Source organism: Vicia villosa, unplaced genomic scaffold (genome assembly GCF_029867415.1).
Source record: "Vicia villosa cultivar HV-30 ecotype Madison, WI unplaced genomic scaffold, Vvil1.0 ctg.000470F_1_1, whole genome shotgun sequence".
NCBI classification, from domain to species: Eukaryota; Viridiplantae; Streptophyta; class Magnoliopsida; order Fabales; family Fabaceae; genus Vicia; species Vicia villosa.
Genome location: NW_026705227.1, coordinates 373,673 through 396,824, shown reverse-complemented (window position 1 = coordinate 396,824; position 23,152 = coordinate 373,673). Strand labels below are relative to the sequence as shown.

The 23,152-nt window shown below is 35.2% G+C and overlaps 4 protein-coding genes across 5 annotated transcripts; 2 read left to right on the top strand and 2 right to left on the bottom strand.

The window, feature by feature from the left end:
* The first annotated feature begins 4,501 nt into the window (after positions 1-4,501).
* Positions 4,502-7,645, top strand: LOC131628684 (COBRA-like protein 1). The gene is made up of 6 exons (XM_058899511.1): positions 4,502-4,706; positions 5,386-5,465; positions 5,688-6,144; positions 6,236-6,395; positions 6,485-6,762; positions 7,097-7,645. The coding sequence occupies exons 1-6, from the start codon at positions 4,628-4,630 to the stop codon at positions 7,384-7,386; spliced, it is 1,344 nt and encodes a 447-aa protein (XP_058755494.1). The 5' UTR covers positions 4,502-4,627; the 3' UTR covers positions 7,387-7,645.
* Positions 7,646-7,654: 9 nt separating this feature from the next.
* LOC131628685 (COBRA-like protein 4) lies at positions 7,655-10,206 on the bottom strand. 2 transcript variants are annotated; one of them, XM_058899514.1, is made up of 6 exons: positions 10,129-10,206; positions 9,769-9,848; positions 9,223-9,679; positions 8,649-8,796; positions 8,289-8,566; positions 7,655-8,043 (listed from the first exon to the last, which is right to left on the bottom strand). In XM_058899514.1, exons 2-6 carry the CDS (start codon positions 9,793-9,795, stop codon positions 7,766-7,768), a joined length of 1,188 nt encoding a protein of 395 aa, XP_058755497.1. In that variant the 5' UTR covers positions 9,796-9,848; positions 10,129-10,206; the 3' UTR covers positions 7,655-7,765. The 2 variants fall into 2 exon arrangements, with proteins under 2 accessions (XP_058755497.1, XP_058755496.1); XM_058899513.1 differs by lacking the exon at positions 10,129-10,206 and adding an exon at positions 9,953-10,121.
* A 5,081-nt stretch (positions 10,207-15,287) lies between these two features.
* On the bottom strand, positions 15,288-17,823 carry LOC131628656 (uncharacterized). The gene is made up of 2 exons (XM_058899481.1): positions 16,203-17,823; positions 15,288-16,120 (listed from the first exon to the last, which is right to left on the bottom strand). The coding sequence occupies exons 1-2, from the start codon at positions 17,821-17,823 to the stop codon at positions 15,288-15,290; spliced, it is 2,454 nt and encodes an 817-aa protein (XP_058755464.1).
* Positions 17,824-18,366: 543 nt separating this feature from the next.
* LOC131628655 (protein MAIN-LIKE 2-like) lies at positions 18,367-19,230 on the top strand. Its single transcript, XM_058899480.1, has 2 exons — positions 18,367-18,429; positions 18,517-19,230. The coding sequence occupies exons 1-2, from the start codon at positions 18,367-18,369 to the stop codon at positions 19,228-19,230; spliced, it is 777 nt and encodes a 258-aa protein (XP_058755463.1).
* The last annotated feature ends 3,922 nt before the right edge of the window (positions 19,231-23,152 follow it).

Below are 23,152 nucleotides of genomic sequence, written 5' to 3'. Positions count from 1 at the left end.
GGTGTTTCTTTAAAACATGATTGGCTCTTATTGGTTCAATATCTACATATTATCTATTACTATGAATGCCGATATCTTCTTTATATTTTTCTTGTTACTCTCCTATTCTGTCTCTTTTTTTCTCTTTTTGATGGTGTCAAAGGGGGAGATAGATGCAATAGATGCTGAGTGATGCTGAGTGTACGGGGGAGCTTTGTGAAGAGATTGCTTGGTTAAGAGATAGATGCTGAATGTACGGGGGAGCCTTGGTGAGTCCTTATCACTTATCACCAAAGCTTCGACGAATGGTTTGCCATCATCAAAAAGGGGGAGAATGTGAATACAAGATCACACTCAAAGATGTTTTTGATTCATGGCAAACTCAAATAAGCATTCAAACAACAAGGCAGAAGCAGAAAACTCAAAGAAAAACAAGCATTGATCACTCATGATAGTACAGGTTGATCTATTATGCTTATAGGTTGACTCAACACAAGCAAAACAAGAAGAATGCAGATAAGCAGTAGTTAGGTCGACCTACTGTCAACCTAGGTCGACCTAAAATGAAGAAAAATCCATATACCTCTGCTAGGTCGACCTACACAACAACTAGGTCGACCTAATCTGAGAAAATGTCCCCATAATGCATTTTGAGAGGATTCTGGTCGACCTACTCCTTAAACAGATCGACCTAACTGGGAGCAAAATTCTGCAAGCACTGCTAGGTCGACCTAAGCTCTACAAGAGGTCGACCTAACTGATCAAGAATGCCAAAAATTCTGTTTCTCTCATCTCCAACTGCTAAGCTATCTTATATATCATCAAAGGTTCATTATTCAAGAGAACACCAACGACTGAAAGATACACAAACGCTTCTCATCTTCGTTCTTCATCATCTCCAACACAATTACACATAATCATTCTTGCGTTGCGGGTTAGTGATGAGTTCGATAACGTCCATGGAACGGAATTGAAGATTCCTAGTGGGTGAAGGTTTGTGGGGTTTGTTGGTGAATAAAATCTGCGGGTTTTGTCCTCCACGACGGGTGGTTCTTGGGGGTTTTTATCAAGAGGCGTTCATTGAGGATTCGGCTGAGTGTAACGATTGAGGAACGGGGAGTTCAAGGAATCAAGACACTGCAGAAGGGAATCAAAGTGAAGCTCTTGGATAACCTTGATCTTGCTCAAGATTAAGGGGGAAGAAGATTCAAAGGATCGACATAATTGGTTTATCGTTTATCGCTTTGTTATCTTCTTTGTATATACTACTTTCAACATTAATGAAAGATTACCCAATTTTAATTTGGAATTGGGGGCAGACGTAGTCGTAGCGAGGACGATCGACGAACTGCCTAAACAAATATCGTGTTCTTGTCGCTTTTACTTTTTCATTTACATTCTGTTCATATTTGGTTATAATAGCAAATTGATCAACGATTCGAGTGTTAAGATTGTGAATTAAGAACTTACATAAACATCACAATCCACCACACATTGAATTACCTTCAATTTGATCATTATCACCAAGTGTTTGTATATTTGTTTCTATCACTCTTACTGCATTGCAAACATTGTCCATCATACAAAAAGTTAATCTGATTTTCAAAAAGAGAAACGCTTTGATTCTGCAACATATACTCTTATCATTTACCTCAAGTCTTTGACTGGTTTTTTAAAACACATATATAATCGTTTCGATAGTGGTTCGGAATAGACGCGAGTCGATTCAGAATCACTTCCGCTGAAAAGTCGTTTAAATCCGTAAAACTGTGTACGATCTATTCACCCCCCTCTAGATCCTAAGGCCAGCGTCTAACACATGTTTCTGGTCGCTATCTTTCTTGTAAAGCGAGTATAAACTTTGCATTAACGGAGTAAGACATGATTTTGCTGACATGTTCAAAATCGGTGGGATCTATATAAGGTTAAATCAACACGTCAAGGGCGGCATATTCATGGACATGAGTACGAAAGCTAACTACATCCTATATAAAAAAGAAATATTTTTTTCATAAAAATAACGTGTTAGGAAAAATATAGCCCATATTAGCGAAATAAACACTTACTGAAGTCAAAATGTTGGCGACGGTTCCTCTATGCATTTCACCCATGGTCAATAGAGTCATTTTACAAGTGAGAAAAAAATGAGAGAATATTGTTTGTTGGTGATTCAAATATGAGAGAGTGATATATGTTATCGATGATGAAAATCAACTGCATTTAGGTCTTATTTATGTAGGGTTGTATTTTCATGCATGCAACACGCTAGCGTCAACTCAATTGGCGACTACTTCCAAAATTGAATTTTAGCACCAATTGGACTGGCGACGATAGGCCTAGGGCGCATGCAGAGTAACGGTGAATGATTCCCATGCATGCAAAGTAGTTGTATGCAGAGTAATTGTGCAAGATTCCCATGCATCAGATTTGCAGGTTTACGCAGCTACACTAGCGCCAGTTTGACTGGAAACTACATTGTTTTTTGGTTTCCATTGCCAATTGAATTGGCGCTTCTTACTAAGGGTGGTTGGAACTAAATAGAGGCTAGTGCGATTGTGTCAAGTTTCATGCCTTTCGTATGCCTCGCTCTTATGTAATTGCAAAATGTTTATATATTCGCCAGGACACTCCACCCATCCATCCGCCATTTACAAATTCATCAACATATTGAATATGTACGTCAACAGCTTCCCGATGGTAGCAATTGAGGAATATTGACCTACATATCAAGAGGACATAATTTGTCACAATGATAATATGCGAAGGAAAAAAAGTGTCGCCCCAACAACATGTGTATTAGAACAAAAATGAAAATGATTAATAAAATGGTAAGATTATGTAGTATATGTCGTCAACCTAGACACGATCAGAAAAACTGTCTCGATGATGGAGCATCCTAATTAATTTTTTTATTTAAATTTTTGTAACCTTGGTATTTAATATATATATATATATATATATATATATATATATATATATATATATATATATATATATATATATATATATATATATATATATATAACAACTTTTGGTTACATCAAAATTAACATAAACACTTCCCAACAACACACAAACATAAACTCGCCTAAAACAACAATGCAAACAACAAATAAAAATACTTAACAAAGACATATGTCTAAGATATTACAACAAGCAAAATAATATCATCTGGTGAAGACATCATAGCTCTAACATCAATATCATCTTTAACTCACACCCACATACGCTGCATAACATTATTGTCATCTGCAATTGAGTTATACGAAACAAACCTCTCAATAATTCTTATTCTTTCTCCCATCTATCATCTCTCCATTTAACCAACAGTTCAAACTCCTTTCAAGATGCTCAAAAGTTTGAATGTTCTAAAAAAACATTTTCACCAGAGACTTCGTTCTCAGATGAAACACATGCATATTTCTTCTAACAATCATGATAAAACTATTGAAGTTAATTAGAGGTGGCGTGTGAAGTGAATGTTAGAAGACACCTATATTTATAGTAAAAAAAAATCAACAAATTGTTGTCAGTTGAATTGGTGTCACCCTTTAGTAATGCCCACATGCGCTAATTCAACTGACACTACCACTTAAAGCTTAACACACTAGTACCAATTAGATTGACTAAATTAGATGGAGTCACAAATTCAATTGACACCGCCATTTAATTTCACAATGGAAGCACCAATTCAACTAGCGCAGACTATATTCCAATTTTTTTTTAAAGTAGATACTTTAAGAATTTTCTTAAAACATGTGTTAATTTGGGAATTAAATTGAAAATTTGAATTATTTAGATAAAAAATTCACAAAACGAAATAACCTATAAAATATTAATATACACTAAGAGTCTGTTTGGTAAGACAAAAAAAAAGAGCTTTTAGCTTTTAGCTTTTAGCTTTTCAGCTCGTATTAATAAAAAAGCTCTGTTTGGTAACTCTATTTTAGCTTTTAGCTTGTAGCTTTTTTACTAGCTTTTAGCTTTTTTTTCAAAAGCTAATTGAAGTAGCTTTTGAGCTTGTAGCTTTTAGCTTGTGAGTTTTTCTTCCATTAATACCCTTATTATTTTAATTAAAATATATTATTATTTTCATTAATTAAAATGGCATTAATGTCATTTTGTATCTATCAACTAATGAAACAGCTAATTTACCAAACACTCACATTAACTTATCAACTATCAGCTAGTTTTAACAAACAGAGCCTAATACTCGATCATGAATCATGATATTGAAACATTGATACAGTACTAATAAAATTTATAAAATAAATAAATTAAACAAATTTTAAAAATGATAATAACTTAAATGTAATTACATACATTGATCTTGGATAGTTTCAACTTTATAGACAAATATATTGAACTAAGAAAATTTGTTGAAATTTCTAGATAAGAGTTCCAATGGATTTTGTTACGGATCAAATTCAAATACCACTTTCACTCACATTGCCAACTGTACACAACAAAACACTCTTTCTGATTCAGCAGCATCCCCGCGTATCTTTCTCTCTCTAACATTTTCTCTCTCCTATTTACTCGTTTTTTTGTTTTTATTTTTGTTTTTACTTTTAAGACTTTTGATCAGACAACATTCTGATTCTGTTTGAAACTCTATAGACTGTCACACAACTCCGACAAAAAAAATATGATGTTCTTCCATTTCCTTAAACATTGTCCATGCATTCTTCTCTTCCTTCTGTTTACTCTCTTTTACACTCCAACAGGTTCTTTTTTTCTTCTTCTGATTTTTTTTTCGTTAAAGTTTCGAACTTTTTAATCTTTAGGTGTTTTTTGTTTCATGGGGTTGTCCTGTTTTATTGTGTTTCGGTACTGAAATTGTTTCATCCTTTTGCTAGCCTTGTTGCATTTCTGTGTTTTGTTTTGACTTTTAACGTTGTGAATGTGAAACGTTACTGTTTGTTTGAGGTTGATGAAAAGTTTTGTTCTTTCTAGTTGTTCAAAAAGGTGGCAGAAAAGGGTTTTTAGGAAAAGGTTTAATTTTGATTGGGATGTAATGATTTTTGATGTCTCTGTGATGTGACCATAGTTATAGATGATGGCCCATATGTTTTTCTATGTCTCCATGATACTAAGGTATCAGGGTTTTATATAGCGGTCGCGTCGCAATCTTTGATATTATGGAGAATGGCGCTCAAGTGTGGCACAATTTTTGATATTGTGGAGAATCACGCTCAAATGTGGCTTCAATTGTGACTGAATTGCGAGTTTGCCAAGAAAAACTGTTATATTGCAGCCCCAATTGGTGTTGATTCAGTGTTTTTAGGAGGAAACATGATGTTTTGTACTTTATTCTTGTTTGTTTTGAAAAAAAATTGGCGATGAAATTTATATTCTTCTGATTATTACTCTGAATTACTTCAATTTGTAATTGTTTTTTTCCAGAAGCTTATGATCCACTCGACCCGAACGGAAACATCACGGTGAAATGGGATATTATAAACTGGACACCTGATGGTTATGTTGTGAGTACATTCTTTTACTTTTCTTTTTTGTTCTAGTAGCCTAATGGCGAGAATTTCACCTCTTAAAGGTGAATAAGTGGCGTGTTGCAGGTTCAAACCCGCGACCTATTAGAAAGACGTTCTTTTACTTTATCACCTATTAGAAATTTCAATGGCCATTTTGAATGGATTGAATTTGTTTGTTATTTATATTGATGTCTAAGAAACGATATGAATGCACAGGCCGTCGTTACAATGAACAATTTCCAACAGTATCGTCATATATCGGCACCTGGATGGACATTAGGATGGACATGGGCAAAGACGGAGGTAATATGGAACATGGTGGGAGGGCAGACAACTGAACAAGGAGATTGTTCAAAATTTAAGGGAAACATCCCGCATTGCTGTAAAAAAAATCCAGCTGTGGTAGATTTACTTCCCGGAGTGAATTATAATCAACAAATTGCCAATTGTTGCAAAGGTGGTGTACTCACCTCATGGGCTCAGGATCCAGCAAACGCTGTTTCGGCATTTCAACTCAGCGTTGGTAGAGCTGGCAGCACTAAAAAAACCGTCAGATTGCCGCAGAATTTCACCTTGAGTACACCCGGACCAGGATATACTTGCGGGCCAGCGAAAATTGTGAAACCTACTAGATTCATAACACCGGACAAAAAGAGAGTGACTCAAGCACTTAGTAAGTTAATCATCGTTAATGTTCATTTCCTCACACTTAGCAAGATATTATGATTTACTTAAACCGTAACATTACTCCGATTTTTCTGCAGTGACATGGAATGTGACATGCACATATTCACAATTTCTTGCTCAGAAAACTCCCACTTGCTGTGTGGCTCTTTCATCTTTCTATAACGATACTATTGTACCGTGTCCGACATGTTCGTGCGGCTGCCAAGGGAACTCAGCCCAAACGGGAAGCTGCGTAGAGTAAGATTTCATTACTCCTGACACTATGATTTCATTCTAACCGAAACTAATACTATACACTCACATTTTCTTTTTCTGCGAGGTTATAGTCCAAGTGCGTCACATTTGGCCTCGGTTGTTTCCAGCCACGACAAGAATAATATTACACCTTTGGTTCGATGTACTAGTCATATGTGTCCGATCCGAGTTCACTGGCACATTAAGCTCAACTACAAGCTGTATTGGCGCGTAAAGGTCACCATTACTAATTTCAATTACAGGATGAATCACTCGAATTGGAACTTGGTTGTTCAACATCCAAACTTCGACAATCTTACTCAAATTTTCAGTTTCAACTACAAATCATTAAATCCCTACGGCTCAATAAGTAAGTTTGTGTATACGTGACAACTATTCTTATGTCTTGTTTGGATACTCCAAGATAAAATAGTCGAACCGTTTTTATATATGCTATAAGCAGTTTTCATAAGTCATTCCAAAGAGCTTATGGGCAAGGCATAAGTTGTTTTTCATAAACTCTCCCAAACAATCTTGCAAGTGCTTATGTCAGTAGATAAGCTCAAATAAGTCAATCTAAAAAAACTCTTAAAATTATGAAAAAGATTTTCAAATTTCTTGAGTGGTAAATTTATGTAATATTCCATTTTTACCTTAGAACCGAAAAAACTCATCGGTACAACTTATTATGTCTCTTTGAACAGATGATACAGCCTTGCTTTATGGAGTTAAATTCTACAATGATTTCCTCATGCAAGCTGGTCCAATCGGTAATGTACAATCCGAGCTACTTTTCCAAAAGAATACATCAACTTTTACTTTCGAAAAAGGTTGGGCGTTTCCTCGGAGAATCTATTTCAACGGCGACAACTGTGTGATGCCACCGCCTGACGCTTATCCATGGTTACCTAATACCGGTTCCAAACAAGAGGTTTCCTTCCTTGCTTTGATAATGGCATCCTTGGTGGCAATAGTACTTCACGCATATTCTTAAAGTTTGCGTTCGGATCAGTTTTGACTCGTTTTTGGGATGCCATTTCGGAATTCAAACCAAGCCGGAGTATAACATCCATTGACAATTCAAGAATTTGATATTTTTAGCTACTTATGTGTGTTCTAACTTCTAAAGTAATGATGTATTTTTCGGTTTTATATCCTTAGTGTATTTTGTGCTGTAATTATAAGAAATATACACAAGAACACAAACAGAATATCATCTTTGAAGTTAAATATTGATTTGAATATTCAAAGAATGGCTCACGTTTTCATATCTATCAATCGCGTTATCTGTATAGATATACATTGCTTCAAAATGTTCAGACACATTGCATCAAAATGTTCCGAAAATAGTTCTGACAATAATAACAATAGTTCTACGAAACTGCTAGCAGTAAAAGTAAAGAGAAGATGAGTGCCTTGAGGGTAACTAGGCTTGCAGGTGAAGAATTAGGGAGAAAGGGGTATGTATCAGGTGGAGGAAGCATGCATTCATCACCATTGAAGTAAACCTTATGAGGAAATGCCCATCCTTGTTTGAATGTGAATTTATTGTCTTTCTGAAGTAATACTTCTGATTGAATGTTTCCCTTTGGTCCAGCTTCCATTAGTAGATCATTGAAGTATTTCATTCCGAAGAACATTCCCGTGTCATCTGCATGAAACATAATCACAACGTGCTTAAATAGTTATCTCTGTAGCACAAACACCTCTGAAAAAATGTGTGTCTGTTTCAATGTCTGTGTTAGAAAGTGATACTGATACTTATGATTATGTTTAATTTATTTATTTTTTAAAATTATTACAGGTGTTAATGTCGGTGTTCTATTTCCGGTGTCTGTGTTTCATAGATAGTTATTGAGTTATAATGAAAACTTATATCTATATGTTGATACTCACTTATGGATTCATAGGGAAGAAGTGGCTTGTAATTGAAGCTGAAAACTTGTGTGACATTGTTAAGATTTGGATGTTGAATAGCAAGACTCCAGAGAGTATAATTCATCCTGTAATTGAAATTCGTTACTGCGATTTTGACGCGCCAATATTCTTTATAGTTAGTCTTCACGTGCCAATGAACCCTAATTGGACACATATGATGAGTGCATTGCATCAATGGTTCATTGTCTTTCTTTGGAGTGTGAGCTCCAACCATGCTTAGAATTTTAGATTCACTCCTGCATAACAAATCATTAGCGGCGGCGGTACAATAATTTGAAATTTGAAATTCTTTTCTTTGAATATGTATATAAGACTTACTTTACACAGTTCTTCTTGTTTTGGCAGCCACATGCACATGAGGGACAAGGTGTAATTGTTTCATTGTAGAAGGATGATAAAGATACACAACAACTTGGATTCTTTCTTGCTAGAAACTGTGAATATGTGCAGGTAACATTCCATGTCACTGCATAATAATAAACAATAACAAAAGGTAAATTTGATAATTGTCTATGATGAAAGTCGGTATCTAGCCCTAGGACTGACTAATTCGGATGACCAATCCCACCGCCTACTTGCGAGGGTCTCAATTGAAGACAGCAAAACTCTGTATAGACTCACTCAATACAGAAATTGTTAGCACCTAGTGGAATTCGATTATGGTACTTAGACCAACAGGCCAACAAGTTCACTCTAAAACCTGTATTCTATATCGCCTTCATAGCCGCTATTTGACAATACAGCTACAAAATGTTGTCAAATCGCGGTTATAGCAGCGCTATAGAGTTATTGTGTAGCAAAATTTGCGCAAATCACTATTTTTTGTGATCTGCGATTGACAATAATGTGTAAAACGGTGAGAAAATTGAGATTGTCTAGTTAAAGAACTTACTCAACGCCTGAGTCTTTCGTCGCTTATCAGTCGTAAGAAAAACAGTGGAAGGAACAACTTTTGCAGGGCCACAAGTATAACCAGGTCCAGGAGCCAAAAGAGTGAAATTCTTCGGAAGTTTAACCGTTTTGTTCGAGGTTCCACCTTGTCCAACACTAACTTGAAAAGCCGATATAGATTGCGAAGGATCTTGTCCCCAAGCCGCAACAACTCCACCTTTACAACAGTTCGAAAACTGTTGGTTGTAAGGTACACCAGGTAGAAGGTCTACAACTGTAGGAATTTTCTTGCAACAATGAGGTATATTGCCTTTGAATTTAGAACAATCTCCTTGTTCTGTTGTTTGAGCTCCTACCATTGACCATATAACTTCTTTCTTAGCCCATGTCCATCCTAACGTCCATCCCGGATTCATTATGTGTCGAAACATTTGGAAATTGTTGACCGTTACCGTAGCCTGATCATAAAAAAACGTACAAACACAAACACTCGTCAGTCTGTTTGAGAGAACTTATAAAAACAAGTTAAAATGCAATTCGTGCTTACCACGTAGCCATCTGGTGTCCAAGACATAACATCCCATTTGATTGTTATATTTCCATTTGGATCCAAAGGATCATAAGCAACTATAATATACAAAAAACATCAAAAATTAAAAAACTAGTTGAACAATGAACATTATATTATACACAAGTGAAAAATAATCAATTAAACAAACTTTGTATCTCACCAGCATAAGAGACTAACACAAGAACACAAATAAATGAGATAAGAAACCTCATTGGTGAACAATGTGTTTGATATTATGAATCTTAAGCTCAATGAAAAAGCTATGCAGAATGAATGTATGGTATTGTAGAGAGAAAAAAATGACTTGTAGGGAATTCTAGATATGTCTTCACTTACCTAATGGTTGTTAGAAATATGGAAATTTTTGTTGCTATATATCACTTTCTAATAGTTAAGATTTCAGTTCAAGTTTCCACATCTTAAAGCAACAGCTAGAGACTAGAACAGAAGGGATGTGCAAGAGTGAACGTAACACTTCAACTGTTGTGTTTGAAGGGGAAGAAAAGTTCTTTGAATAATGAACAATGCAATGTTCATCTTTTTCTTTTGAACAGAAGTTAATAATGTTCATAAGAGATAGAAGTTGAGGTTTATTTGAAAAATGGGAGGTATAGTTGGTTTGGTTTAAAAAAAATAATTTAGTTTTTAGTTTTATAATTTTATCACAAAAATATTGTTTTTTATTTAAATAATTCATATTTTAATAAATTTTTCAGTGTTTTTTATAATTTCACTTATTTGAAATAATTTTGTTGGAAGTTAATCTTGAAATGCTTGAACTCTAGAAAGTTACTCCCTCCGTTTTAAAGTGGGCGTCTTTTAAGGTTTTTGCGCACAGATTAAGGAATGTAATAATAGTGTCATAAAATATTGCACTATTACTAAATTAACCTTTATAAATACAGTATATTGAAAGAAGTGTACATAGTAATAATTATAGGGCACAATTTGAAAAATAACAATAATTTCAACATTAAAAAGTAAGAATAACATTCATTTTGAAACAATTTTTTTTTTTCTATAAAAGGACACTCATTTTGAAACGAAGGGAATACAAACATATCTAAGAGAGTCTTCGAACTCCGTGTTAACTAGACATGACAACAAATTCCATATATGTGGGCATCCGTATGATTCCACCCTGAATTTGTTAGAAAAAAAATCCACTTTAACTAAGTTTGAGTTTTCTCTTATTTTAAAATATGGATATGAGATGAATAATGAGGTCATTAGTACCCACCTCAAACTAATTTTTGAATATGTCCAATTGATAATTTAGAATATTAGTTGTTTGGTAAATACGTTAATACTAATTTGTATTTTATATTGTGAAATATATCTTTGAAAATTTTCAAGAAAATTTTAAATTATTTTTAATATTTGTTAGAGTTCAATTTAAAAAAAATTAATTTAGATGAAAAGATAGAATATGAATACCTGAACTCTTTTAGAACGAGTTTTAAGTGTAATTGGTTATCTCTTTTAGATTTGGAGTTAATGACGGACAGGAGTTTGAATATGAGTTTGAATACGGAGAAGATAAAACTTGTCTCCGCCCCACCCCATTGTCATATCTAATATCAATCAACAATCTGACGATATCAACTATTGTCTTTTGAGATTTGCATACAAAACCAACAATCTAACAACGTCGGTGGATTTGAAAAAAAATACAGTAATTAATTATATGATCAAATAACTACTATAAAAATTATAGAGCTTATGCATCTTAAAAGTGATTAATATCAAAATGTGGAATAATTATGATCATATGACAACAACATGGTCTACCATGTACAACATTTAGTCTTTTCTGAAACTTACCAAACAATTTGGCAATGTGAATTTTATGGGTTTGCTTGCTTTTTGTGTATTGAAAAAGAGTTTAAAAGAAGCAAGCAACGTAGGGACAGGTAGTGAGTTCTTATCAGATGAAAAAATGACACACTAACAGCTTCAAAATTGAATGCTTCAATAGGAAATTTTCTCAAGTACTTAATAACTTCTAGTCATTTGCCAGTTGTAATATTATATATGGCTTTTGGTACCGGTATGTGTCTGGTTCAAGTGGAAAGAGGTGTCACACTGAATAAAAATGGTCCAGCTTTTGAAATCTGAATATTGAGAAAAAACTTGTTTAAGAGGAGAACATATTATACTTTGTATGCCTAACTAATTAATTTTTCTCTAATAGATTAGTTGGCCGCTAAATATTACTCCTTTCGATTAAGATTGAATAAGTAAGATTATGATTAGGATGAATAAGTAAGATCTCAAAGATTTCAATGCTATTTTTTATATGATATTTCTACACAATTATTAACGTCTTAACGAGACTATATAGTATTATTTTTAAATAACATATATATTAAATAATAAAATATAAAAAATAATTTGAGAATCTTAAAATTTTAAGACAGTTTATTGTGAGTCTGTTCAAACGTTCGTAGGGTCGGATCTCCATAATAAATTTCGGTAAAATTTATAAAAATTATTTTTATTTTGCTAAACAAAATAGCCAATGTAGTAGTTAATATTTATTATTTTATACATATTAAAAAATAATATAAATAAAATAAAAAATATATATTTTTGCTAAAATATTATTATCATATGTTATTATATTCATTTAGTAAAATACAGTGAATCATATGTGGGATAACTTATGAGGAATGATAATCTTACACTATATGTTACAACTACACCGTATAAAAATACGGTTTCATTCCTTTTATAATATTTAATATTATCCTCACCTTTTCCAATGCAAAAAGAACACATATTTGCTGTGTATTTTATATGGTGTAGATACAAAGTGTAATATCATAGTGTAAGAATAGCAACCCTGATAACTTATTCATGCACAATACAAATACAAAGGAATATCGTCATTAGATGAAAGCAAATAAATATTAATTCCGGATTAGATGAAAGCAAATATATCAATATATCAATTTAATAGTATAATTAAAATAGTTTAATATTATATTAAAATTAAAAGGGATTAGTCATTTTAAAATAAATATTTTTTAAAGTCAATTATTTTCAAAGAAATGGAGTAATAGTACTTTCTTTTGTAAAATAGAGGGCCAAAAAGTCTAGAAATGAAATTAAACACTAGTTACACGAGGAGTAGTAACCCCTAATAAATTAGAAGTAAACACTCTAAGAAGTTCTATAAAATAATCTTCATATAGTAGAGTTGTCCTGGATCATGATGTAAGTCTAAGTTAGCTGCACACCTATTTTTATTTTTTTTTTACAAAAAGCTGCACACCTATTTGATTCCCTGCATACATGTTTAATTCGAACTTCCCAATCACGAGTAAGAATATTTTTGATTTGTTGAAGAAGACTCTAATCATTTCCCATTTTAACGTCATACTTGTTAATTGATGTACAAACCTCCTTGCTATTAATGTGTAGCTCCATCTTTCTATGTCCTCTAGCAAAGGCAAGGTTCAATCCTTCATAAACTCCCCAAAACTCATTAATGCCTACTCCATAGGTTCATATATTCTTGGAAAAACCTCCATGCCATGCTCCACTGTCGTCTTTCATCAATCCCTCACACCCCGCTTTTTTGTTTCCTTTGACCACTCCATTAGTTTTCAGCCTTATTCAATCTTCTTTTGGTGGAGACTATTTGATATGATGAATGATTTGTTGTCTGGTATGTAGTTTTTGTTGAAAACCAACCGTTGTTTGGTAATTGTTGATTTTATACGAACCTCATGTACCAAATTGGTGGGTAGGACATAATCATCCACGTGCTTCAGTTGATTCCTCCAAAACCATAAAATGTGATATGTTGTTGCCTAAATTTCACTCCAATTAGTCTGATCTCCATTGCCTGGATTGGGGGCTGTAGATTATAACCAATTCACTCCTGCAGACTTGTATAGAAGAAGACATCCCATTGGTTAGCTTTCACAAGTGATAGCCAAACATTTTTAGTTGTGCCATAGTCCTGAAAAATATGGATAATTGTCTTAGTAATGTCCGGACACTCTGAGCCAAATGGATCTCAAAGGTGTTATTTATAAAGCCAATAATTTGTTACGAGACTATCATGCTTAACTATATAGACAAAATATCTGGCCCTCTTAGGGACACATAACTTCTATATTTTACTCCAAGTTTTAGAAATGAGTTGATTGTTAATAGCCAAGTTTATTACCTCATAGGCACTAGACACAGTAAATGACCTATTGTTTGTACCTTTCCACAAGCATAAATATTCTCCTTGATCAATGCTATAAAGGTGCATTGTTATCATATTATTCAGGATGTCTTGAGGGAAAACAATGCCTAACCAGTCCATATTCCACTCCCGATTTTTTTACCACTATGCCACATATATGAAATTCAAATACCAGAATGCCACCAACTGAAAAAAAATACCAAAATGCCACACTTCTAGTACAGGTCCGGCCAGGCCTTGGACGGACTGGAAAAGGTTTTTTTTTGCATGTTGGGGTCCGGCCAGGGGTGGGCCGGACGCAAACTAGGGCATTTTTTTTCCTTTTTTTTTATTTTAATTGAATTTAAGGATTTATTAATAATAAAAATTGTTTTTTTATTTTAAATAATGATTAAAAGACAATAAAATATAATAAAAAACATTATAATATAATAAAAAAATTATTTGCCAATATTTATTTTAATTGAATTTAAGGATTTATTAATTATAAAAATTGTTTTTTTTATTATAATTAATTATTAAAATATAATAAAAAATTAAAAAAAAATGCTATTTTAATTATTAAAAATATGAGTAAGTCACGGGTTGGACGAACATGTGTAGGTTCGGCCAATAGATGGACGAGCATGTGTAGGTTCGGCCAATAGATGGACGAGGACATATATTTTATTATTATTTTTTTGCCTATAAATAAGATTGTACAGCCACATTTCCACTCACACCAGTTACAATTGAAGGTTTAGTGTTACTATTGGAGATGTCTTCTGAACCCCTTCCAACGTTTCCACCTATGAAGAGAGATGCAACATTATTTTTTTCAGCAACAAAGCCTCCGTTGAAGATCAAATTATGGAACACCCAAACTTTCGAGCATCTACAGAGGCACTTGATTGGATGGTTAGACAGAAACATTCTCGAGGGTGAAAAGATAAGGAAAATTGAAAGGCAGGTCACGGAGAAAGACCCAAATGGAGTAGTAACTCGTTCTTGGAGAGCTGTGAAAAATGACGCTGGTGTCCTTATGATGATGCTAGGACCACATGATATTGTGTTGATGATTGTAATCTCTTAGAATATGTTTTATTTGTTTCCTGTGAGGTCGTTTTAATTATTTCCTGTGTGGTTGTTTTATTTGTGGCTGTCTTTATTTCGATGTCATTGAATGTTGTTTTAGTAATGTGAAATGTTGTTTTAGTTATGTTTAATGTGAAATGTTGATTTAGTCATTGATGGTTGCAAACTCAATTAAAAAGACATTATATTACATTCATAAAGCTAGTTGAAGTAAACATTAACGAGGCCTATTGGACGGGCCTGCTACATTTGGACATTTACTTCGGATATGGCCTACTTCACGGCATATCCCACACATTCTCTTTTCCTTTTCCACGTCGTCCATTTTGGTTTGAATCCGAGTACTATTAGGGCGGCCTCTTTTTTTCCTACGCATAGTTTCGTCATGACAAAGAGTAGCTCCTCTATATTGTAGCCAATTGTCTTGATGTGGGAGGATCTGGAAGCTTTGTTGGTAGACTTTAAAAACATGTTGTATCTTGAACACGTCGGGTATGTGAATGGTGTAGTCTTGGCGTATACTTTCACATGCTGCAATCACATGTGAGCAAGGCAAATGGAACGCTTGAAATTTTCCGCAATCACATGTTCTTTTTCGCAGATCAACACCGTAAGTACCAGTTGGTCGACTATCGTTGCGGTTTATTCTTTCGGCCACCATAAAATAGAACCTTTCCCGGTCAAACTGATAAACATTATGACTGCTTGCTTTGTTGACTTCTTCAGTCATCCCCTTGATACACTTGTCTGTAAAAGTTTGGCCTGATGTCAACCTCTTTGTCCATTCATGTCCACGTTGACCAAATAATGCTCCCATCCAAAAATATGTGGCCGAAAACAAAGACGCTATTGGAAGGTTTCTAGTTGCCTTTAGCACAAAGTTCATTGCTTCTGCAAGGTTAGTCGTCATGTGCCCCCATCGTTGCCCTCTATCAAACGCCCTTGCCCACTTCTCTCTGGGGATATTTTCAATCCACTCCAAAGCATCTCTATTTGTCTGACGAATTTCAGTTCTATAGTAGTTGTACGTTGACTCCGTCAATGCATATCCTGTTACAAATAATAAACAAGTCAAGAAACAGACAAAGATCATTTGACAAATGTACTTCACAAAGATCAATTAGACTATTACCCATGTTGACGAGTTTTTTACGTAGTTCCTTGTCTCTAATCACACGCATAAAATTTTGCGCGATATGCCTAATGCAGTAGACATGTGAAGACGGAGGATTTTGCCATCCATTTGCAGGATAATCATATGCACTTTTAATCGATGGATGTCTGTCTGATATTAGGCATAGATTGGGTTGGGGTGTCACGTGGCTTCTTAGATTGCGAAGGAAAAAACTCCAAGCATCCTTGGTTTCACCCTCGACAATAGCGAAAGCAATTGGAAAAATGTTACCATTCCCATCCTGCGCCACAGCCATCAACAATGTCCCTTTGTACCTTCCATACAACCATGTTCCGTCGACTTGAACAATTGGCTTGCAATAAGCAAAACCATGGATGCATAGTTGAAAAGCCCAAAATAGACGATGGAATATCATATTATCACCCAACTGGCTGCCTTCGTTAGAAAATGCAGGTAACGTTTCCAAGTCTATTACCATTCCAGGCATATGTGTTTTCATTACCAATAACCATTGTGGAAGGTCATTGTAAGATGTCTCCCAGTTTCCATACAAGGATTCTATGGCCTTTACCTTTGCAATCCACGCTTTCCTGTAAGATATATTATAACCATACTTTCCTGTTATATGAGAAATTATGAGCTTTACCTTAATTGATGGGTCGGTGTTAACCAGATCTCTGATGCAGTGAGAGACAATATCTGAGGTAAGTTGTCTATGGTCTTGCGACATTGAAGTGGTTGTGCAGACATGTGGTCCACTCAACTTACCTATCGTCCACTTGGAATTCTTCTTGCGAACTGATGCTCTACATCTGAATTGGCAAGTTGGATTCGTGCATTTGATGACATATCTGTTCTTATCAGATTTGTATACCCAATAATCAAGATTATTGGTGATATGCCAATGTTGTATAACAGCAACGCACGCCTCCTTGTCTTCAAACTCCATTCCCTCATATAAATCAACATCACTATAGTTTGTTTTGTGCGAACCAAATATTGATTCAGACTGTGCCTCTTCTAAACAGATATTTCGCATGTGATCCGGTGGGGCGTACATGCTAATCGGTCGTGCAATTGTGGGCTGCGACGACACAACAATATCAGGGTCATTGTCATCACCAAAAAGATCTTCATATTGCACTTCTTGTATTTCATCTTCACTGTACTCGTCCACTTGTTCGTTGGGTATAAATGGTTCGTTGTTTTGTGTTAGCTCTTCATCAGTGGGTTGGCTCAGACCGTATTGATGCGAATGCGACTCTTGCGATTGGTTAACTGCAGGACTAACAATGCGAACATAAAGCTCGACTGAGTCAAGAGGAGCAAACGAATTGTGACATTCGAACATCACTTTAACGCCATCGTCGTCTTCTATTTGTTTCATGACGTAAAAAATGTTACCGTTGTCTCCAGTAAATAACAGTAGTCGATAAATAATTTCACTTACAGGAAGTTGCAATTTTGATTCAATTTGTTCCTTCAAATGAATAAAATCGGCTCTACAATGCACTTTGAAACGTTTTGTTTCGGTATTGCTAAACGAAAAACCGTCGGTTAGATCGTTACTGATAACACCATTGTAATGCACTAAACAAATAATGTTTCTCTGAGCCATTCAGTTTTGATATAATTTTTCTCTGAACAAATAATTTTTCTTTGTGTTTGAATGTGTGTTGCTATATATGTTTCAGTCAAAGTGGTATTTAAACTGTGCCAACCAAAAAATGGACACGTAGGGAATCCGTCCAGTCAAAGGACGAATCACGTTTCAGTCCAACCAGGGGTTGGCCGAACCACAAGGGTCCGTCCAGGGGTTGGTCGAACCCAAACATACTTGGTTGGCGTGCGTCCAAGGGTGGGACGGACCACAAGGGGCACATTTTTCGTTGCATGCATGCATGCAATTGTCCCATCAACCAGTGTGCAATCTCATCATATAGTAGAAGCATGCAAGAGATTGTAATATATGTTGGATAATAGAATGCCCCATATATTGCATGCATTACACTTGTTAGTCCAATGGGTTATACAATGCATTCACTTTGACTATAAATTCAACCTCTCATTATCACTCCAAACTCATCACATCTTCCAAATTTTAAAGTTGCATATTCATCTGAAACACACAATTTGTTTACCACTACCAAAATCACACAACATGTCTGGTTTGCTTGCTTTGGGAGATAATCATAGAGGAACAAGGGAGAACGTGGCTGCATACGTACGTTTTGTTACTAGTATTTCTTATACGTATTTTTCACAGTTTATTGTTTTTGTATACTAACAAAATGATATATTTTTTGTATAGGATGAGTCTAAAAGGTTTAGACTACATAATCATCTATTTGATAGGGAGCCAAGTGAGGCTATCAAGCCTTACTTGGAAAGAGCCGGTTTTGGAATCGTCGCCAAAATCAACTTTAGAAGTGTTGATTCTAAACTTGTAATTGCGATGCTTGAGAGGTGGAGGCTTGAGACACACACGTTTCATTTGCCAACCGGTGAATGTACAATCACATTAGAGGATATAAATATGTTGTTTGGCCTCCGCATAGATGGGAGGGCTGTAGTAGGTGAAATCGAAGGTCCCGATTATGCTTGTGTCGATGCTTTAGGCATAGAACCTTTTATTGATAGGGTGAAGGGTGCAGTAAAATTGAGATGGATCCACGACGAGTTGATTGAGTTAGAACAACATTCTCAACAAACCGAGCAGGAAAATATACTGCATGCAAAATTATATATCTTAAGTATGATTGTAGTTTTACTTCCTGACAAATCTCATAATGTGTTGCATTCTTCTTGGTTCAAATTTGTCAAAGATTTTGATGAATGCGGCAAATATAGTTGGGGGTTTGCGTGTTTGTCTTACCTTTATAGGGGGATGTGCAAAGCATATTGTGTAGGATGCATGAGTGTTGGAGGCTGCTCACTCATTCTCGCTGTGTGGACCTACTATCGCATTCCACGACTTGCTCCAAGGAGTGAAATTGCTCCATCCTATCCATACGCCACTAGGTAAATTCTTTATTCTATATATTTATTTTTCCACTAAATTAACGCATATTCCTAATTGAACTTTTTAAATATGCAAGATTTGCACAACGAGGTATGGAGTATTTCTCATCTCCAAATGCTTTTCTTGATGGATATCGTTTCATTTTGGATCACATGGTCCAAGGAGATGTAAGTTTTTTTCCAAGCCATATATTAAATCTTTCATCTACGTGAATACGACTCTTATATTTATTTATGTCTTACAGTTTTTGTGGAGGCCTTACGAAAAATATCCACGTTGCACTCAACGACAAGCTCGAGCGTGGAGTGCAACTACATATATTATTTGTTTTTATATTATGGAAATGCATCACACCGACAGGGTTAGGCTTCAATTTGGGTTTACTCAAAACATCCCTCAACCCCCGAGGTGTCTTGGAGATCATCACTTGGTAACGAAGAATGATGTAAAGGATTGTAATTATCGAGATTTGAACATTCACGAGAACAACGAGTGGAAAGATAGAAGAAACTTAATAATGATAGGTGAGGTGAGTACTACTTTACGCCACACCGATGAATATATGCAATGGTTAAGAAATATTCCATTAATATATTTGTCGAAAGAAACGTATTTGGCAGACCCTCGTCATTATGCCTCCTCTTCATCAACCCCACAAACAACCTTTCATCAACAAATCCCACAATCATTCCAAACAACACCACAATTCCAACCAACACCACAATTCCAACCAACACCACAATTTCAACCAACACCACAATTCCAACCAAAAACACAATTCCAACAAACACAATTCCAACAACAAACTTCTTCCTTTCCACAAACATACCAACACACTCAAACCACACAACAACACACGTTTTTTGCCACACCAAGCCCTTACACCTCAACCCCCCAAACAAACTACTACTACCACCAAGAACAATATCAACAACAATCAACACTTCGACCACCGGTACATAACACCCCAATCCCTCAACCCGACTTCGACCAGTCATACTCCCAATCTCAACCGCTTTCACACTCCCAACCACAACATACATTTGACACCGCAAATGCCTACTATCCAGACATTCAAGCACAAGTGCCGCAAACCTTTGTGGCTTCAAATCAACCACTCGTTGACATCACTAATGATGAAATACTTGATAATTTACCGACAATAACTCCAGAAAAACTGGCTAGGTTTATGGATGATGGTCCGTCGCATCAAAACGATGATCTTTCAAGCGACGATTCTCCACAATGACAACCTCCACCAAACGAAGTTCAACCGTTACGTAGGGGTACGAGACCAAAGATACCCAAAAAATGTCTCACTGGGGGTCATATGGTCCAACCAAAGCCCAAGAAAAAATAGGTTTTTTTCCTTGTACCCGTTTATGTATTGAATAAAATAAATATTGGCAAATATTTTTTTTTATTATATTATAATGTTTTTTATTATATTTTATTGTATTTTAATCATTATTTACAATAAAAAAAACAATTATTGTAATTAATAATTCTTTAAATCAATTAAAATAAAAAAAATTAAAAAAAAAGGCTTAGTTTGCGTCCGGCCCACCCCTGGCCGGACCCCAACGTGAGTAAAAAATCCTCTTCCAGTCCGTCCAAGGCCTGGCCGGACCCTAACTGGAAGTGTCGCATTCTGGTATTTTTTTTCTTCACTTTATGGCATTCTGGTATTAAAGTTTCATAAAAGTGGCATAGTGGTAAAAAAATCTCCACTCCCCTCTATGATTCACCAAATCAACTAATTTTTCTACATGACGAACACTTGTTAAAGCATTTCTCATGTTATAAAGTTTGATTCCTAGCGGTGTTCGCGGGCCGATTTGGTTTGGTTTTGAGAGAATCTGAGGCCTAAACCGATCAAAAATATATGGATTGGTTTGAATTTTTACATTTTTGCAATAATGCCAAAATCGAACCAAATCGAGAAACAACAGGTTGGTTTGGGTTGGATTGATCGGATACACTAAAAACAAATGTGCACAAATATTGTTAAAAAAATATCTAATTCACATCAACTAAATTTCAATAATAATATAAATCCCTAATTTTTTTCGTTTCTCCATATAGATTGTGAATGTCACAAATGGAATTTCATTTTTTTTTCTTCTTGGAGTTGAATACTTTATACTAGTTTCTATGATAATTAAGATATAAATTATACAAATTAGTTATAGTTGGTTCAGGTAGACGGGCCCGCGGGTAGAGTTTTAGAAATTCGATACTCGAACCAATTAACATCAGGTTTCATTGGTTTTGTTTGGACTTTGCCCGAACTAAATACTATGGTTTGATTTGGATTCTGGTTTGATTCAAATTTGCCCAAACCAATGAACACCCTTAGATTTGACTAGCTCCAAGATATGATGGAAGTCTTTCATCTTAGGGCTTTTACTTGTCAAAGGAACTCCTAAATACTTTCCAAACTCTTTTGATTCCTTAAAATCAAATAATAGCTTTCTTCTAAATTGCTTTGATGTGTTTTTTTTTTTGTTGGAAAAAACCACTTTAGTTTTTTCATTATTGATTATTTGCCCTAACATGGCACATAAGTTATGTCGCACCTCCTTCACACATCTCACTTACTTCTCAATAGCTCTACCAAATAACAAAAGGTCATTAGCAAACATTAGGTGTGCTATTACTAGACCTCTTCTTCCTACCTAAATACCCACCTAGTCCCCCTTTTCAACTATATCACTAATCATGTGGGATAACTTATTCATGCACAATACAAAGGAATATCGTCAAGTCAAGTCAATCTAATGGCTTTGGTCTCAATTTTTCCCCGCTACAGAGGAATATTGTCAGAACTTAGATCTTTGTCTTGATTTGCTGGTACCTCCAAAAAATTAAAATCACCAAAAACAGCTGTGTTTGGTAAATTAGAAACTTGCTCGTCCATGAGAGGACATAAATTTCCCGAAGGTCCTGGTTGTGGGAAGGATGGTGGTAAGTTTTGCTCAAATTGTGGAACGTAAACATTATCGCAAATGTTAATAGTGAGGTAAAATTTTGGTGATGGTTTGGGGTGTATGTAACCCCAAATTCAGGTACCTGAATTTGAGTGTGTTGGTGTTGTGGCGGTAGTGATGTTTGTTGTTGTTATTGAGGGTGGTAAGTGTAGCTAGTTTAAAGGTTATGTGTGGTATATGATGTGCCTTGTTGTGTGTGGTGGAATGTTTGTGTCGCCGTTTGTAGTGGTTGTGTTTATTGGGTGAAGAAGTGGGAGGAAGAAGTCAATTGTGATGGGTTTTCCTGTGGAATTTCTTCTTGATGAATAGGGGGTGTTGATGCGGTAAAGCAGCAAGCAAAAAAGATTGGAAGAATTTTGGGTTTTACTGCATTCGCAGGAATTGGTCAGAGGGAAAGAACACCATTCAACAGTTAACGCGTTTCTGAGCTTGAGTTATATGGTTTGAATATAAAGTGCAGAAATTAAAGTATAAACAAGAAAAATAACACGTTCTCAAAGCATATAGAACTCGTCATATTTGCATTTGAGCTACCCGTCAGATACTTAAACTTACTACCCAATTGAAATCAACCCAAATCACTCATCAATATCACCGCGTACCACTCACACAGAGGTTATGTCTAACGCAAAGTGAGAAATCAACATATGTCTAACGCAAAGTGAGAAATCAACTAAATCTGATATCATCGGCAATGTCTCGTGCAACCCAACCAAACACGAAGGCATTAAGAGTCGATACTCGCGATTACTAAGCCTAAATCTATCTCTAGATTCAAGAACCTAGAAGCATTCATCCAAGAGAAATTTGAGCAGTTTATGTCTAAAGCAACAAAAACTCATGCAAAAAGCAAAAACAAGGATAAACACAATATTGATTTGTAAAATAGATCTCATTCAATACCATGAGCAATAAATATACATACAAAACAAAGT

Coding starts and splice junctions, on each gene's coding strand:
- LOC131628655 (XM_058899480.1), top strand. CDS start 18,367: ATGTCTGGTTTGCTTGCTTTGGGAGATAATCATAGAGGAACAAGGGAG. Junction 18,430..18,516: donor GGGAGAACGTGGCTGCATAC/GTACGTTTTGTT, acceptor TTTTTTGTATAG/GATGAGTCTAAAAGGTTTAG.
- LOC131628685 (XM_058899513.1), bottom strand. CDS start 10,004: ATGAGGTTTCTTATCTCATTTATTTGTGTTCTTGTGTTAGTCTCTTAT. Junction 9,849..9,952: donor TGTGTTAGTCTCTTATGCTG/GTGAGATACAAA, acceptor TGTATATTATAG/TTGCTTATGATCCTTTGGAT. Junction 8,797..9,222: donor ACGAAAGACTCAGGCGTTGA/GTAAGTTCTTTA, acceptor ATTATTATGCAG/TGACATGGAATGTTACCTGC.
- LOC131628684 (XM_058899511.1), top strand. CDS start 4,628: ATGATGTTCTTCCATTTCCTTAAACATTGTCCATGCATTCTTCTCTTC. Junction 4,707..5,385: donor TCTCTTTTACACTCCAACAG/GTTCTTTTTTTC, acceptor GTTTTTTTCCAG/AAGCTTATGATCCACTCGAC. Junction 6,763..7,096: donor AAATCCCTACGGCTCAATAA/GTAAGTTTGTGT, acceptor CTCTTTGAACAG/ATGATACAGCCTTGCTTTAT.
- LOC131628656 (XM_058899481.1), bottom strand. CDS start 17,823: ATGGCTCAGAGAAACATTATTTGTTTAGTGCATTACAATGGTGTTATC. Junction 16,121..16,202: donor TAAAAAACTCGTCAACATGG/GTAATAGTCTAA, acceptor TATTTGTAACAG/GATATGCATTGACGGAGTCA.